At 51.3% G+C, this 17501-nt stretch overlaps 2 protein-coding genes across 2 annotated transcripts; both read right to left on the bottom strand.

Annotated features, from left to right (window-relative positions):
• Window positions 1-370: 370 nt before the first annotated feature.
• Rnf227 (ring finger protein 227) lies at window positions 371-2499 on the bottom strand. The gene is made up of 2 exons (XM_042282264.2): window positions 1894-2499; window positions 371-1793 (listed from the first exon to the last, which is right to left on the bottom strand). The coding sequence occupies exons 1-2, from the start codon at window positions 2414-2416 to the stop codon at window positions 1738-1740; spliced, it is 579 nt and encodes a 192-aa protein (XP_042138198.2). The 5' UTR covers window positions 2417-2499; the 3' UTR covers window positions 371-1737.
• A 7579-nt stretch (window positions 2500-10078) lies between these two features.
• On the bottom strand, window positions 10079-17285 carry Kcnab3 (potassium voltage-gated channel subfamily A regulatory beta subunit 3). Its single transcript, XM_006973458.4, has 14 exons — window positions 16637-17285; window positions 15344-15387; window positions 15219-15256; window positions 14881-14960; window positions 13062-13106; window positions 12934-12978; window positions 12747-12790; window positions 12483-12569; window positions 12131-12216; window positions 11911-12031; window positions 11731-11825; window positions 11503-11623; window positions 11250-11338; window positions 10079-11042 (listed from the first exon to the last, which is right to left on the bottom strand). The coding sequence occupies exons 1-14, from the start codon at window positions 16867-16869 to the stop codon at window positions 10965-10967; spliced, it is 1206 nt and encodes a 401-aa protein (XP_006973520.1). The 5' UTR covers window positions 16870-17285; the 3' UTR covers window positions 10079-10964.
• Window positions 17286-17501: the final 216 nt, after the last annotated feature.

Genomic DNA, 17501 nt, shown 5'->3' with positions numbered 1-17501 from the left:
CCTCCCAAGTGCTGGGATTAAAGGTGTGAGCCACCACCGCCTCCATTCAGGAATCAAAATAAGACCTTTTCCCAGTACCAGCCACACCATGAGCTCAGTGTACAGGTGGTGAGCAGCAGGGCCCCTGAAGCCACAAATGCTAAGTGGTGAGCAGAGCAGCCTTCCTGAGGAAGAGGTGCCTAACACTGAAAACTGCTTCCCCCAAGAGTCAGTAGAGGTCACTACAGTGCCACAGGTTCAATTCCACTGTGAAGCAGAAAGTTCTTATTTAAATTTTGTTTTAAAGAACTGGGGTCAGTCAGGTGTCCCTTGTGAAGGATTTCAACTGCTGGACAACACTTTGTATTAGTCAGTAACAGCTTTTCACAGGTTGAGTGAGCCAAGATACTTTATTCTTGAGACTTACATTAAAAATAAATTCAGCAAAACATTTTTTGAGTACATATTATACATTAACACTGCAATTGGCACTAGAGACAGTCATTTGGAGTTTACACTCTGGAAATACTCAAAACATAAAATATTGGAAAATAAATGCAACATTCACTTTGACAGCACATATACAGAAATATGACAATAAGGCACATCACAACAGATGCATGCTAGACTCCAAAAGAGGACATTTAGCTGAAATTAAGGACAGGAAAATGACAAAACTTTTTAAACAGGTTTATAGATAAATTATTGTCAATAAAAAGCTCTTGAAGACCTCTGAAAACTGAGGTCTATTGTAAATTCACATTTTTAGCTCAGAAAAGAATGTTTTCTTCCACAATAGAATGCCACTTTAGAACCTTAAAGCAGGGTGTCATCAGTGTTTTAAATGTCCCACCCACAGGTGATGATGACATCCTGGAGTGACTAAGATCTAAACCAGTGCTTCTTAACTTACATCACCTGGGATTCTGAAAACGTAGTCAGGGAATGTGGACTGGGGTCCTGAAATTCTGCACTTCTAGCAAGCTGTGAGACCAACACTGTTGGTCTTGATTTTAAGTCTATAATAGTAAGATATTTACAGGACTTTAAAATAGAACTAATCACATATGATAAGCAATGTCCCATTATGGGACACAAACTTAAAATTATGTGCGCATCTTTTTTTTTCCCTCAGTATTGCTACAGAGTCTGTAAAGATAACAGATAAAGGTTAAATTTTGATTCCTTTATCAAGTGGCTCACCCATCCTTGATAAGCTTTAATTAAGGCCTCATATAAACGCCACTTGGACATTTTTGTACCTGCCTTATCAAGCTGAAGGGAGACTGTGTATGCAAGGCTTCCAATCATAATCAGGGAGGCAACACAGTAATTTCTAGAACAAGGAACCAAGAGTGGGAAGATGGCATGCCAGCACACACACATAACCAGACAGGTGAGATTGACATCGTTAGCTTATCCCCTGTCCTGTCTTTTTTTTAAAGTAAACACTTCCAACCACTGATCACTGCTAAAACAGGATGTGCTGCTTACACCACAGCCTCCCACATTACGGTACACTTTGTTTTTATTATCCCTTGGCCACTGCCATCCTGAACAGTGTGAAGCTGGCAGTCTAGGAGCCTCCGCCGCTCAAAATTGACACCACCTAGGGTACTTTCTGTTCGACTCCATCACGAACGTACCAATTCCAGCATCAGAGAGGGTGGTCTTGACATCAACCCTTTGTATTAGAGCGCGCCCGAAGAAGATGCTGCTCCCACCGGCCTTCTCTGCCATAGCTCCCAGGTTCTTCGGTTACAGCGTGCAATGGGTCATGTGGGCAATGTCCTTGACCTCTGGACAGTAGAGCACTGGGGGAAAGAAGAAGGATTAGTGGCAGCATGAGGATGCAACCTGACCCAGCATTCTTGGGCGCTCGGTGCCCAGCATCCTCCCTAGGCGGCCCCTCACCATTGCTAGGCAACGGACGCCGCAAGCGGCGCGCCGGCGCCAGGACCCTGTCCAAGATTCGGCGAACCGCGCGCCAACCCGCACTTGTAGGTCCCGCCCCCTTCTCGCTCTTGTCTTCCCCGCCGCCGTCGTCGTCCTCTCCGTGGTCTCCGCTTTCCTTGGCCAGGCTCCCCATCGGGTCTCGTTCGCGCTCAGCCCGCGCTTTCTCCTCCAGCCGTGACCACAAGCCGAGGTCCAGCGCGATCTCCGAGACGCCGCCGCGCGGGAGCGGGGAGGGCGCGCGGCAGAACGGGCACGTGACAACGCGGCGCAGGCGCACCACGCGCGCGGCCGTGCGGCTGCCGTCACCCCGCGCCGCCAGCTCGCGCAGGCAGGCGGTGCACAGCGTGTGGCCGCAGCGGGCGCGCGCCGTGCCGGGCAGGCGGCGGGGCGCGCGGGCCCCAAGGTTGAAGGGTCGGTAGCAGATGTTGCAGTCCAGCTCACCCCGCTCGGGAAGAGAAGGCACCCTCATCAGAAGCTGCATGGTGGCCGCTGGGACCCGAGGACGTCGATCCCGCGGCGGCTAGGAGCCGGAACAAGCGGCTCTCCTTGGGCCAGGGCTGGGGCCTGGGGCCGGCGCCGCCGCCTCGGTCCCCTTTTAATAGTGAGGCCCCACCCTCGAGGCGTCACGCACCAGATCGGCCGCTCCCTTCCGTGGCACGCGTTGGGGCGGTGGAGGCGCGAGGCTGGGAATGCACTGAGTGGGGGCGCAAGCGGGATGGATGCCCACACGATGCCAGAGCTGCCCGAGGGAAGGAGAGGGGGGGACATGCACCACCCACTGCCCCCTTGGTGAACTCCTCACCCCCAGCAAAACACCGGCGCCATAATTAAACGTGGAGCAGATCCCCAGGTCCCCTCTTGCACACAGTCACTGGCTCAAGTCTCAAGGGCCCTCTTAGCCTACTTGTCACATGCTCATACTCTTTCTCAACCTCCCACAAACAGGCTACATATGCCTGGTTTACTACTGGTCCTGCCCAACTTTAATTGGGTTTCTGGATGTTTGGATTCATGCTGCCCTCACCTCTCTTTTTTTTATATATGACCTCTTGGGTTCTCGTAAGGCTCCCTAAATTTCACCCTCCATCAAAGGGTTCAATTCCAGCTAACATCTCCACCTAAGAAGGGACTTAGATTCCAGGAGCATGGCCTTAGGAATGCTGGGAATCTTTTCCTTCCAGAGTATCCAGGCTCGGACACCCACACAGTATGATGGTTGAAACGAAGCAGCCCTGCATGACTTCTGACTCAGGGGTCTGACTTCTCGCACAGGTAAACAGGACGTGGTGCTCACAACCCACATTCCCTCATGGTGTGGTGCCCACACCCAAGCAGCCTCCTCATCTTCTCTTGTACTGGTAGCCCAGGTTCTGTTGCAGAGGATAATAAACAAGTCTTGAGACAGCTGGCTAGAGTACCAATCCTGGTTGTGACATCACAGGCAAGTTACTTAATTTCTCTGGGCCTTGATTTCCTCATCTACAAAATGTGGATAATAATAGTAAGGATCGAAAGAGCTTGTGTTTGTAAGGTGTTTTAAATGACGCCCAGGACACAGTAAACACTAGATAAGCAACACCTATTATTATCCTTATCATCCCTGGCTCCAAACGTGCACTGTGTTCCCTTTAACTTCTCGGGTACCCAGTATTTCACATAAAGCATCTCTTGGTTTATCCCAGATGGGTTTCTCTACATGCATAGCATTTCCTGGTCCATCACAGGTAAGGTAGAGCTCGCTTGGTTTTGTAACATTAGAGTTGTTAAAACCTGGAGGGTAATCTTGGTTTTGTTTTCTGAGACTGGGTCTCACTATGTAGCCCTTGGCTGGACTGGAACTCTGTGTGTAGTTCTGGATGGCTTCAAACTCACAAACGATCTGCCTGCCTCTGTCTCCCGAGAGCTGGGATTAAAGGCATTTATTACCGTGCTTACCAAGGTCATCTTTTACCCAGTCTAATTCGGAATTCACTGTGTAGCCTAGACCGGTCTCAGATTCATGGTGGTCCTCCTACCTCAGCCTCCAGAGCCCTGGAATTATAGCTTCTGGAAAGGAATCTTTTTGTGAGATTTACCTGAGGTTTATTTTATCTTTAATTATGTACGTTTGTGGGTCTACATGTATATGCACATGAGTGCAGGAGCCCCCGGAGCCCAGAAGTGGGTGTCAGATCTCCTGAAGCTGGAGGTACAGGTGGATGTGAACTGCCCAGTGTGGGTTCTAGAAATAAAACTGGGTCCTCTGTAAGAGCAGCACAGACTGGTGGCCTCGTGTAACTCAGACTGGCCTGGAACTCTGCAGAGAGCTGAAAATGACCTTCAACTCCTGATCCTTCTTACGTCTGCTCCCCAAGTGCTAGGGTTACAGGTGTGTGCCATCACGCACTGCTTTGGTTTGCCATTATTTTCAAGCAGATGGTAAGAATTTGGGAGCTTGGTTGCTTTCATGGTCACTTGGGAGAACCCATCTTATTCCAGTGACAATGTCATCATTCAAACCTTTTGTAGGACTTTTCTTCGGAAAGGTGAGCCTCGCATTTTAAAATATCTTCGGGAGGCTGGCAAGGCGGCTCAGTGCTTAAGAACACATGCCGCTCTGCCAGAGGACCTGAGTTCAGTTCCCAGCACCCATGTGGGGCAGCTCACAACCATCTGGAACTCTAGCTTCAGATGTGAATCTATTCTAGACTCCACACACCTGCACACACCTGCCACACACACACACACACACACACACACACACACACACACACACACACACACGCATACATATAAAACAAACTTTCAACTCATGGTAAATTTTAATCTGTGTGCTCGTATGGATGTCCATGTTTATGATGTGTGTGGATTCCTGTGTGTAATTCATGCTACGGCACATGTGTGAAGACCAGAGGATGACCGCAGGGGACCTCATGCGCACCCTCTTTGGCTTTTCCTGTTGTTGGTAGTGGGTGTGTGTTTTTGAGGTAGAGTATGTAGCCCTGACTGGCCTGGAACTATGTAGACCAGGCCGGCCTCAAACACACAGAGTGTGTTTGCCTCTGTCTCAGAGTGTTAGGATGAAAAGCATGCACCACCATGCCCAGCCTAACCTTGCTTAAGACAGGATTTCACAGATTTGTATGCCAGGATAGCTGGCCCACAAGCTTCTGGGATTCTGAGGGTTCTCCTGTATCCACCTCCCACCTGCTGTAGGAGAAATTAATTACAGACACTCAGTCATGACGCTCAGTTTATGTGAGGTCTGTGGATTCAAACTGAGGTTCTCACACTTGCATTCAGGCACCTTACCCAGCGAGTCATCTCCCCAACCCAAATCTTAATTATGGAAGGTAGAATAAAACCAGTCTGAAGCGTTTCCCCACCAAGGGTCCCTCTAAGCCGCTCATCATGTCACCTGCTCCACAGCCTTTATCACCAAGAACCCTGACTGGTGACCTCCCTTTCCCAAGCCAGACCTTCTTCCAGCTTTTCACTCCCTTCCTCTGCTAGCTCCACCACCCTGGTGAAACCCCTAAGCTCCCCTTCCCTTCCCTTCCCAGTCCTTTATTGACCCATCTCCAAGCCCAGGTCATTCTGTCCCTTTAATAGCCAACCCACCTACTTATCTCCACCTCTTGCCCACCCTCCTGGTCCAAGCTGTCGTCATCTCTCACCTCCCTATCCAGTTAATTCGCAAGCACTGGTGTTCTACAGGCTTCCCCCACGGTGGTATTTACCGAGAGCTCGCCAAGTCTCAACCCATCCCATCCCATCCCTGCTTCCACTCCTGTAAAATCTCTTAGTGTAGTGAGTGTTGGACGGCTCCCAGATCCTTTGCCTCTGCATCATCAGTCAGGGCCTAGACTAGGCATGGTGGCACACAACTGCAATCCCAGCACTTAGGAGGCTGAGACAGACGGATTGGGAGTTTGAGGACCACCCGGACTACGCAGCGAGACTTGTTTCCAAACAAAAAGAATCTACTTCCCTATCTCAGCAATGGAGGATGGCTTTGTGACCAGCCTTGACCAGTTACTAGCATGAGGCAGAAATCGTGTGTGTGTGTGTGTGTGTGTGTGTGTGTGTGTGTGTATGTGTGTGTTCTGGAGCCTAGGCTTCCACAGCATTGCACTTCTATCTGCTGGAAGGTTGCCCTCAAACCACCACAGAAGGAAGTAGGGTTAGACCTAAGCACTATGGAAGGAAATGGATGCACCCCAGGCAGTGGCTAGTGCTGACTGCCTGACATGCTAGTGAAGCCATCTGGAATATTCCTGCTCAGTTAACCTGCTTAGTGAATACAGCCACATGAATGGGCCCAAGTGAAACAGCAGAGAGACTCCTGGCCAACTCACGGAATCATGAAAAAAAATGGGTAATTTATACATTTCTTTTTAAATTATTTTTAATTCCTCCCCCCAACCCCACCCCACCCCACCCCCGTGTATATGTTCATACAGGTGCCTGCTGAGGCACAAGAGGGTGTCAGATGCCACCCAGGGCTGGAGTTGGGGGTGTGAACCACCTGAAGAGCCACAGGACATGGGTCCTCTGCAAGAGCAGTGTGCACTGTAACTGTTCAGTCATCTCTTCAGCCCTCCTCCCACCTCAATTTCATTTTTTGTTTTTTTTTTAATGAATTTTATTTTATTTTTGTTGTTGTTTTAGGAAATTTTATTTATTTATTTATTTATTTATTTATTTATTTATTTATTTATTTATTTATTTATTATGAACACAGAAGAGGGCGCCAGATCTTATTACAGATGGTTGTGAGCCACCATGTGGTTGCTGGGAATTGAACTCAGGACCTCTGGAAGAGCAGTCAGTGTTCTTAACCTCTGAGCCATCTCTCCAGCCCTCAATTTCATTTTTGTTTTGTTTTGTTTTAAAGACAGGGTTTCTCTGTGTAGCTTTGGAGCATGTCCTGGAACTCACTCTGTAGACCAGGCTGGCCTCGAACTCACAGAGATCCACCTGCCTCTGCCTCCTGAGTGCTGGGATTAAAGGTGTGTGCCACCACCGCCCGGCTCAATTTCATTTTTAAAAAGTTGTTTCAAGTCACTAGATTTTGGGATGATTGGTATATTTACTAACAGATAACAGAAGTAGATACCACCCTGTTATCTTGATGATTAAGATAATACTCTGGGATTAAAGGCTTGCGCCCAGCACTCGGGAGGCAGAGGCAGGCAGATCTTTGTGAGTTCGAGGCCAGCCTGGTCTATAGAGCAAGATCCAGGACAGGCACAAAGCTGCACAGAGAAACCCTGTCTCGAAAAACAAAAACAAAAAACAAACAAACAAAAAAAACCCAAAATCATAATACTCTGAAATGCCCAGAAGACTTTGAGTGCTCTGACTTCAGTGTGCTCACATGTATTCTGCTTGCTCCTTGGACACTCCGGCTTTGGAGACTTGGATTCTATCATGGTGTGATACACCATGTGATACACCATCTTAAACGCCCTCCAAAGCCATGTGTTGAAGGTTCCCAGGTGATGGTACGTTGGAGATGGGGTGGAACTCTTAGAATTTATGTTATACGGGGTGTGTCCTTGAAAGGGACATTGAGAACTCAGTCCCTTCCTCTCTGCTTCCCAGCTGCCATAAAGTGAGCAGTTTATTCCACCATGACGGTCTGCCACAGACTCAAGAGCGAATGGGCCAAGCAACCACGTGCTGAAAACTCATAAGCTGAATAAACCTGCCCTTTTGAATTGTTTACCTCAGGCATTTTGTCTCCACATCAGGAAGCTGTCTGATGTGCAGGTTCCCTTCTCGGCTAGGCCTTTACAGCCATTACTGCCTCACTCTTCTTTTTTGGTTTTTCGAGACAGAGTTTCTGTCTATGTTGTTTTGGTGCCTGTCCTGGCTCTCGTTCATGTAACCAGGCTGGCCTTGAACTCACAGAGGTCCACCTGGCTCTGCCTCTGGAGTGCTGGGATTAAAGGTGTGTGCCACCGCCGCCTCTTGCTTTTACATTCACACCCTCTGCTCTCACATACCGGGACTAGGTGCTGCTAATGCCATAGGCCTCCCTCTGGGCACCAGGCGACAGAAGTATGCACTGGAACAGACACAGGCTGTCGCTCTCAGCAGCAAACGACATGACGGTAGCTCCACATCCCCATGCCACACCACGGAAGGACTCCATACACCGATGACATGACCGCAGCTCCATATCCCCATGCCACACCACGGAAAGACTCCATACACCAAATATTCATTACATTCGTGAATAGGGTGGGTGAGGACCGATGGCAGATGCTTATATACAAAGGATGTGGGACAATCAAGGAAGGTCTTGTTGACAAGGGCCTTCTAAACTGTCTCGAGGGAATCCTAAGAGGAGGCTCTAAAGTGTGTTGAACAGAAGAAGGAAAGTACAGAACAAACATGTGCTGCGCCGGGGGAGGCGGGGTCAGAAGCAGCGTACTGCTCTCCAGGAGAACTATTTAAGGGAATACTATTTTGAATTGATAAATTCTTGTATGTTTGTCACAGCAGAACTAATCCTAGCTTAGTCATACATTTCACTTTGATTCCCCCCCAGTCTTCCAGGATGAGTGGGAGACGAAAGGGCGGATGGAGGTACTCATTAGTTATCCTGACGGCTGCTGATCCAGCCAGGCTGCTCAGTCTCTTTTGGAAATTAGTTTTCCTCTGCACTCCAGCTTTAGGATGGAGGCAGGAGGAGCAGGGGAGAAGGGAGCCTCTGAGGTTATATTTAAGGGTGGCAGAAGTCATCTCCCTTGCTTTGTGATCACTGCAGGATGTGACTTTCCACCCACTTCCTTTCCTCCAAGAAACCAGAGTCCATAAAGGAGGAAGATGGCGGCTTCACCTGAAGAGCCCACTGGGTTCCGGAAAAGCTGCCTTCCCACCCGGCCTTTTCCCGATTTCCCTTGCAAGTTATGGCTCCCCCCCCCCACTCTTTGTCCCCTCACCTTATCATCATCACATCACAAAACCACAACCCCGGTGACCTTTCCCATCCAGCCCCAACAAAGCTGCTTCATTTCTGGGTATCTGAAGGTACAGGACAAGAAGGAAAGGAAGCTTACAAGACAAGAAGTGTGGCAGATAAAAACACTGTGTGTGTGTGTGTGTGTGTGTGTGTGTGTCTGTGTGTGCGTGTGTGTCTGTGTGTGTGTCTCTGTGTGTCTGTGTGTGTGTCTCAATGGTTAAGAGCACAGGCTGCTTTGGCAAAGGACCCAGGTTTGGTTCCTGGCATCTACATGGTGCCTCACAGCCATCTATGACTCAAGTTCCAGGGGATCTGACATCCTGTCTGTCCTCTTCAGGCACAGGCACACATGTGGTGCACAGACACACATGAAAGTAAAATGCTCATACACACAAAACCTTTAAAAAGTAAAAACAAAATGGGGTGAAGTGGGTGGTGGAGAGGTGGGTGTTCTTGCAGAAGACCTGGGTTCGATTCCCAGCACCACAGAGCAGCTTGTAACTGTTTGTTCCTCTAGTCCCTGGGGATCCAACACCATCTTCTGGCCTCTGTGGCTGCCAGGATGCAAGTGGTGAATAATCTGTACATGCAGGCAAAACACCCACATACATAAAACAGGTTAAAGGGTGGGCAGGCCAGCAAGATGGCTAAAGGTTATTACTGCCAACAATAACAACCTGAGCTTGATCCCTAGAAGCCACATCGTGGAGGGAGAGAACCAAAAGTCGTCCTCTTCTGACCTCCACAAGAGCACCGTGGCACGCGTATCCACACGCATACACACATAAAATACAGTTTAAAAAGGCAGAGGCAGGTGGATCTCTGTGAGTCTATCTGAGGCCAACCTGGTCTACAGAGCGAGTTCTAGGACAGCCAAGGCTACCCAGAGAAACCCTGCCTCAAAAAAACCAACAAAAGGAATGTAGAGAAAGGGGATGTGTTATCCAGCTGCATGCTTCATTAGGAAGATAAGAAGGGGTCGAGAAACTAAGAAGGAGCATCACTAGGTTCTAAAGAAGGGCCCGGGACCTGGGCCAGGGGTACCTGGTGCTTAGATTCTCCAAGGGACCCATAGCCAGGGATCGGCAGCATGCCTGAGCCACTCACATGAGTGGAGAGGAAACCTTATGTGAGACAGTGCCCTTAAGGTCCCACCCCCCTCACCCCCCAGCCCAGCAATCTGAGACGTCAAGGGGATCGAGCTAAGATTTTATTTACAGTTAGGTCCCTGGGAAATCTTACAGCAGAGGGGCCATCTTTATTGCTTTAGGTTTATTGCCAGGAAGAAGACTGCAGTCCTCCGATGCTACATACTAAATCCAGTCCAAGCCCAGGGTTGTCCCCAGACCTTTTACAACCCCGTGTTTTTGCCGGTGGCCCAAAGGCCATCACTAAATCCTCCAAAGCACTTTGTTTTCTAAGGGCCACCTTGCCACTTCTGAGATACAGCCACCAAATTTCTTTCTGCCTTTGGCAACATTGTCTTCCCACCTTTATCCCTCTCTGCAAGCACAAAGTGTGACCCTAGCTCTAGACGTAAGTCCTCCACTTCCAGGCAGGAGGCAGGATTGTCATCTACTCTCTGCCAGGACCAGCCTGGCTTCTATTGAACAAATACTACAAAAGCCCCGTTTCCTGTGCTCCAGATTACACGATAACTCGCTAGGTTCTGGCCACTTTGATGACATTTCAAGGCCCATGTGTGAGGTACTCTCAATGTTTCTTTTATCTGCTGGATGTTTCCTGGGTTTCGGCAATAGGGAAAAGAAACGAGCGAGACCAAATGGCTGAGAGAAGATGGCTCATGCCCTAGAACACACAGCAGGGGCGTACAGGGTGGGTGGGAGATCTACTTTCTCTCTCAAGCCCCAAGGCGAAAGGATATGGCTTTGTTCATGCGAATCGCTACTCGAAGCCGGGACTCGTTGGTGGGCGGGGCTACCCTGATTCTGCCGCTGCGTGGGAGCAGGGTTGGGGGTAGGGGGTGGGGGAGATCGGGCGCTAGAGGGCCGCTTGCTGGAAAGTGGTTCCCGGCAGGTGCAATCACTCCGCGTTGGGTCCCCGCGCCCCCAAAGGACTATTTCTTGGAATGCGATTTGTTCCCCAGGAGTGCGTCTATTTCCATCACCGTTTGCGGCGTCAGCTGACTCAGCACCTTGAGAATGGGCAGTGGAGAGGAGGACCGTTTTTGCTGGGACACTGAGGAAGGGCATGATGCAGGCCTCAGTGGGACCCAATGAGAAAGAAAGAGTCTCAGCTGTTTGGCCCCGTCTCCCTGGACGTTTCATTCAGGTTTAGACAGTACGGCCTTGACTCTCGGGGAAGGGGAGAGAAAAGGATTCTGTCTGCCTCTCCAACTCACCTGTAGGGAGCCCAGATGTTCCATCAGCTGCTCTGCACTGGACACCCCCAGTAAGACTGAGCTGACACCCTCACTTCGGAGACACCAGGCTGGGACCAGAGGAGGAAAGGGAAAGCAACTGATGGGGTCGTCGTGGGCACTCGGACTCCGGAAGTGTGTGACGAGGGTCCTCTCCAGGGAGGGACCCGCTAGTCTAGAGATGGGTTTAGGAAGTCTCACCCACCGGAAGGCAGGCCCCTGCAGGCTCTCTCACCTATAGCAAGCTGGGCCACAGTGCAGTCTAGCTGGTGAGCGATGGGGAGAAGGTCCATGACTCGGGCTTGTTGCTTCTTACCGTCCTCACTCTGCCCTTTTTCCTTGAGCCACGGGTACCCCTGGAAGCCAAGGAGAATCAGCAAAAGGCCCCACCCCCCTCCTCGACCACACAGCAACCTAGATAGCCCAATCCTGCCTCCTGGAGCCACCACCAACCACATCTCACCTTGACAGTTGCCTTGCAAGTATCTGGAACTCGCCCATCATACTTGCTAGTAATGAGGCCACACGCCAGGGGAGACCAAGTAACAGAGCCAACACCTAAGAGCAAGAGGGTTTTGGTGTGGGCCAGGGCCTTAGGTCGTCACGGGCGAAACGGGGAAGGTGGGGGTGAGGGTCTGCACACCAATCTTGTGGTAGAGTTCAGGCAACTGCATCTCCACCTTCTCCCTCTGAAAGAAGTGGTTCTCCGCTTGCTCACACACGGGAGGGATCAGATTGAACTGTCTGGCCATGGAATAGGCCTCCTGGGTTGGTGTGGAAAGGAGACAGGGGTCAGAGCAATCCTCCCATCTTCCTGCTTCCCACACAGTGACAATGGGGTGGGGAGTGTCAGAGTCACGTACCATGATCTCTGCAGCACTCCATCTGGATGTCCCCCAGTACAGGGCCAGGCCCTGGTTGATGACATAGGTCATGGCTCTCACAATCTCTAGGTGCACAGGAGAGGAGAAGCCTCGATGTCTGATCCATGGAATCCTAGACTCTAGATCCACCCCACCTAGACTCTGTCCACCCCAACAGGACCCAGGCATGTCTGTGTCTACTCTTCACTGCCTTCCTTGTTTAGGTCCTAGGGTCTGAGCCTCTGCTATGGAGATTGGGGGGCTTTTGAGTGGGGGAGGTTGGCTTCCTGACGCCGATTTGAGAACGTGCCCAGTTTTGAAGGGCTGTCAGGTTTAGGGATGCTCGTTTTACCCTCCATGGGACTGTTAGGGTCTGAACGATTGGCGAAGACTATGTCCACGTATTCCAGCTGAAGGCGGTCCAGGGATCCTTGCAAGCCTGGGAGTGGGAGAGGAAGAGGAAGGTAAATCTCTCACCTTCAGTTTGCTAAGAATCCAGACCATACCCCCTTGTCTCATGGTCAACTTAATCTTCTACTTCAGGACTTCAGAAACAGTCCCAAGTCCTCTGGCTTCCATGCCCATCCGCCTCAGGTGGCCAGCCACCAATTCTCACCTTCAATGATGTGTTTGCGACTCAAGCCTCGCTCAGTTTCTGCCCTGGAGGAAAAGGCTATGTTAAGGATGAGGGATATCTGCAGCTATGAGAGAGTGGGATGACATGAATCCTCACAGGCGGAACGGGGGGGCAGCAACCCCCACATACCACACAGTCTTAGTAAGTCTTCTCCCCAGTTACTTACTGTCCTCCCCAAAAAATCTTAGTGGTGATCACATAGCTTGATCTCCTGGAAAAAACAAAATGAGAGAGCCAACAGGAAAATGATATTTGGTTGATCATGTCTCCAGTAACCCACAAAATCAGTCTCACCTCCAGCCTTTGCTCTTGAGGATGTTGCCTAGGGTTCTTTCAGCCCTGAAATAAAGACAACGTAAGAACACTGATCTCTCCAAGACAGATCAATTCCTCCCCTTCTCCCAGCTTGTCCCCTCTAGTAGGAAGAAAGGGGAGTGGAGAAACAGGAGTCAATTTGGAGTCTCAGGTCCATCCTGGACAAAGGCGAGAGAGGCTTCCGGGGCTAGCAGTGTGTAGTCACACTCTATTCATTCGCCCATGTTGTGTACCAACTATGTACCAAGTCCTAGTGTGGGTGCTGAAGGGGTAGAGTATGGTGAGGTGAGAGAACGGATTCAGGGTGGGCACTGCCTTTTCTGGTTTCAGTCATCTGGGTTGTTCTCTCCTTCATCTGCCTCTGTAAAATATCAGAGGTCCTCCTAAGTCCAGCTCTGATTCTGCCTGTGAGTGCCGATCCATGGTGAGTCCTTCTCACCAGCTCTGGTTCTGCCTGTGAGTGCCGATTCATGGTGAGTCCTTCTCACCAGCTCTGGTTCTGCCTGTAAGTGCCGGTCTATGGTGAGTCCTTCTCACCAGCTCTGGTTCTGCCTGTAAGTGCCGATCCATGGTGAGTCCTTCTGACCAGCTCTGGTTCTGCCTGTGAGTGCCGATCCATGGTGAGTCCTTCTGACCAGCTCTGATTCTGCCTGTGAGTGCCGATCCATGATCCATGGTGAGTCCTTCTCACCAGCTCTGGTTCTGCCTGTGAGTGCCGATCCACAGTGAGTCCTCACCAGCTCTGGTTCTGCCTGTGAGTGCCGATCCATGGTGAGTCCTTCTGACCAGCTCTGGTTCTGCCTGTGAGTGCCGATCCATGGTGAGTCCTTCTCACCAGCTCTGGTTCTGCCTGTGAGTGCCGGTCTATGGTGAGTCCTTCTGACCAGCTTCCAGGGAGTTGCACACACAGTTCTCCTCTCTTCTCCCCACTCCACTTTTGGAAAGAAGATCTCAGTTTGTAGCCCAGGTTGGCCTCAAATTCTCAACCCTCTTCCCTTAGCCTTCCAATGCTGGAATTATTGGTGTGTGCCATCATGCCCAGCCTACACAGTCTGTTAGGACACGAATATGGGCTAACCTGTGACAAGTCTTAAATTACTGAAACACTTTACAGGGTTGGAGCTCTGCTCTGTCCCTTGTTTGTGTAATCACTTAGACTGTATACTTTTTAAGGTTATGTTGACCTCTTCCCTAAACTGTGCGTGCTTTGTGATGGCCTCTCCAGAGGGTCTTGGGAAGACAAGTTCCATGGAGGTGGGAAGCCTCTGAGCTGAGCAGCAAGTATAGTCGTATAAAGCAACTATACTTTTTGTCAGAAGGTAGCACAGAGTGTCATGGATGCTCACAGAAGGCTGTGACCAACTCTGAGCAGTTGGGTAAAAGCTTCTTGGAGGATTTGACATTTGAGCTAATCTTGAAGAAGAATGTTTATCAAATAAAGAGGCAGAGTAGGCCACCCTAGACTCTGGCTGCTCCCAGTGTAAAGTCATGGGCACGTGATGTGGTGTGGTGTGTTTGAAAATACAGCTTTGTAATCTTAAGGATAAATTTGTTGGCTTTATTTTAAATGTGACTGCACAGTATGTATACTGACCTCTAATCCAGAGAGGGAAGTGTTGTGAGAACTACAACTCCCATAGTGCACAGGGGGTCTGTGAGCCCCGAAAAGTTGGGCTTTAGTGTTCCCAGAATTCCCAGGTTCCTTTTTTTTTTTTTTTTAAAGAGGGAAACAAGAATCCCTGACATTCTCTCAGCCTGCCTTCCAAATATAACTTTCCTCTTTTACCCTGGTTCTTACTTTCCCGCCGCATACACTTCTGCGGTGTCGAACAGGTTTACCCCGTGCTCATAGGCGGCTGTCAGCACATCTTCTGCTGTCTAGGGAGGCGAGAAAAAGTTGAAGATGAACGGCTGCCCCTTAGTTACTTCCCTCCCTGCATCCTAACCCATAGCACTTCGGTCCTGGCTCCCCCATTTTCTCTCCTTCGCCTCCAGCCTCCAGCCTCAGATCCCTTCTCCCCGCCCCACCCGCCCCCACCGAGCTTGTCCAAACCCTAACCAGATTGATCCACTTCTTCCTCTTCTTAGCCCCTCCCTCTCCACCTCCACCCTGTTTCTGGGTCCCATCACTTATACCTCATCTGAGATCTGAGAGCCAAATGTGACCCAGGTACCTGCAAGACAGACATCGGACACGTGAGGACCGTGGGGGCCACACTATAAAAGAATGCTCCTTTTCTTTACTTTCTAGTCTAACTCACCAAGGCCAAGGCAGGACACCCGGAGACCAGACTTTCCGAGGTTCCTGCAGGACACAGAAGCAGCAGGGAAGGGTGAAGCCTCCACTGGGGACTTGGATGATCAGTCCCCAGCTCCTGTCCTTCCAAACTGAGACGCCCTCAAGGGTCTCAGTCCAAAGAAACCAGACCCAGCAGGCTGAGGGGATGGACAGTGCTATCCCCAGAGCAGAGGCCCTAGGGATATTGTTGAAAGAACAAGTGAATAGTGATGGATCGTTCCTCCAGAGACGCTGCCTAGCCCTCCATTCCTATCATCTGTGCCTTCCGGTTGGTTGGGGTGAAGTCCTGCCTGTGTCTCAGCCGGCTCTGGGGTGTGTGGCGTAGTGAGTGGGCTTGGAACAATGTGGCTGATCGTGGTGAGTTTGGGAACAGGCCCTCCGTCAGAGAACGCCACACTGAAGGGTGGACAATAGAAAGATATAGACCAACTCCACTTCAGGCACTTGACTGAGCACACAGATGAGCCCCAGCAAAGGCAGATGTGGAGATGGGGAGGATTTGACTGGAAAGTCCGTTTCTCTCATTTGACTTCTGAGGACTGAACTAGACCTCCTCCTCTTCCCGAGGCATAGATCAAACAGCTCTACTTCCTAATCAGGGCTGCTCCAGGGAGAGGAGGGGATACTTCAGGGGACAAAGGCAGGTCACATCAATGACCTTAGCATATTCCCGAGAATCCCCCCCCACCTCCATTTCGAGTTCTGACCGTCTCCGGCCAGCACCCCTAAGGTGAAGTAAAATTCCCATAGTCCTTCCCACCCAACTCTTGTCTTCCAGCTTGGGGATGAAAGGTGTGGTCTGTCCCCTTCCCCTCTCCTGCCCTGGCCTCACCCTGGAAAGGTTGAGGGAGACTGGCTTCGGGGCTGGTGGGGGCAATATCTGGGTCAGGCGCCCCAACCGGCCAGAGTGAGATGCTGTTTCCTTCGCTGTTCTCCCCAGGACGCCAACCCAAGGGCACTCCATTGGAGGGGGAAGCAGCCTGGAGATCAGGCGTTCCCCGCTTTTTTACGGATAAGGAGGGCACCTCAGGGGCACTGTTTAGATACGACAGGACTCTGTCTACCTTGGTAAACTTGGTCTCATAGTTAGGGGAACTAACAGAGACCAAGAGGGAGAGTGCCAGTGACGGAAAGAAGAGAGGGGAATGAATAGGGACCTTTTAAGCTAAGTTTGAAGGGGTCGCGGCGATAACCCAGAAAGCCTCGGGGGTCCCGAAAGGGAAGCGAATGGGTAGGCTGCCTGGCCACCCCATACCTGTATTTCATGCCCGTGCCTCGGCCGGTGCTCTCTCGAAGGGCCCCAGCGGGTGCTGGGGGTCGGGGGACCAGTGCAGCTCGTGACTTGGGTCCACCCCCCGGAGGGTTCCCATGCCCTCCGCCCACTGGCCCCCCATTACCGCCCCCAGGACCCGGCCGGGGTCCACACAGACGGTCCTCACTGCTCCGGCTGCGAAGGTTCTGCTCGGTGCACGCGATAGACACCTGCATGCCGGCTGGCCAGGGCGGGGGAGGGGGCTCCGAGGGAGAGGGAGGAGGGAGCGGGCAAGTCCGAGGGCAGACACCGGTGTGGTAGTAGCGCGATCCCTGGGAGAGCGGGAAGGCTGGGGAGGCTGCAGCTAGAGCCGCCAAACGGGATCGGGCCCGCGGGGGCGGGCTGCTGGAGGTCGCGGGGTTTGCGGCGGGAAAGGAAAACCGTGGGGGGTGCCAGGAGTGGTGGGTATTCAGATGCCGGGGGCTGTGATGCAGGGAGTAGGAGGATCAACGGGTAAGGATAAAGACAAAGTCGAGGACGGTCTTCAAGGGTAGCGACCCAGGGACAAGGGGTGGCGAAAGACGGATGCCACTTCAGCTGGAACCGCTGCGGGACCGCTGTGCTCCGAGCCGCGTCGGCAGCAAGCCCAGCTCATCAACATGCAGCCCCGCCCCTTCATCTGCATGGGCCCGCCTGCCTCCGAGCCGAACACGCTGCTTTATCTGCATAAGCTCCGCCTGCGGAAGACTCCCGGGCTTAAACAGAGTGCCTTGGGCAGAACATCCCGTTTTAGGAACGTGGTTCTACTTTTTGCACTTGAAATATGTCAACTTTCCTCCCGGCCAGTGATGTGCAGTCGAGAGGGGCT

This window comes from Peromyscus maniculatus, chromosome 8, assembly GCF_049852395.1.
Source record: "Peromyscus maniculatus bairdii isolate BWxNUB_F1_BW_parent chromosome 8, HU_Pman_BW_mat_3.1, whole genome shotgun sequence".
In the NCBI taxonomy this organism is placed as follows: Eukaryota; Metazoa; Chordata; class Mammalia; order Rodentia; family Cricetidae; genus Peromyscus; species Peromyscus maniculatus.
This window is presented reverse-complemented; position numbering and strand designations above follow the sequence as displayed.

What these genes read in the sequence shown, in the direction of transcription:
- Rnf227 (XM_042282264.2), bottom strand. Translation starts at nt 2,416, where the DNA reads ATGCAGCTTCTGATGAGGGTGCCTTCTCTTCCCGAGCGGGGTGAGCTG. An exon ending in GCGTCCGTTGCCTAGCAATG is followed by an intron (nt 1,794 to 1,893) that starts GTGAGGGGCCGC and finishes TCTTTCCCCCAG; the next exon opens with TGCTCTACTGTCCAGAGGTC.
- Kcnab3 (XM_006973458.4), bottom strand. Translation starts at nt 16,869, where the DNA reads ATGCAGGTGTCTATCGCGTGCACCGAGCAGAACCTTCGCAGCCGGAGC. An exon ending in CTCAAGAGCAAAGGCTGGAG is followed by an intron (nt 12,979 to 13,061) that starts GTGAGACTGATT and finishes TGTTTTTTCCAG; the next exon opens with GAGATCAAGCTATGTGATCA. An exon ending in AACATCTGGGCTCCCTACAG is followed by an intron (nt 11,043 to 11,249) that starts GTGAGTTGGAGA and finishes CCCATTCTCAAG; the next exon opens with GTGCTGAGTCAGCTGACGCC.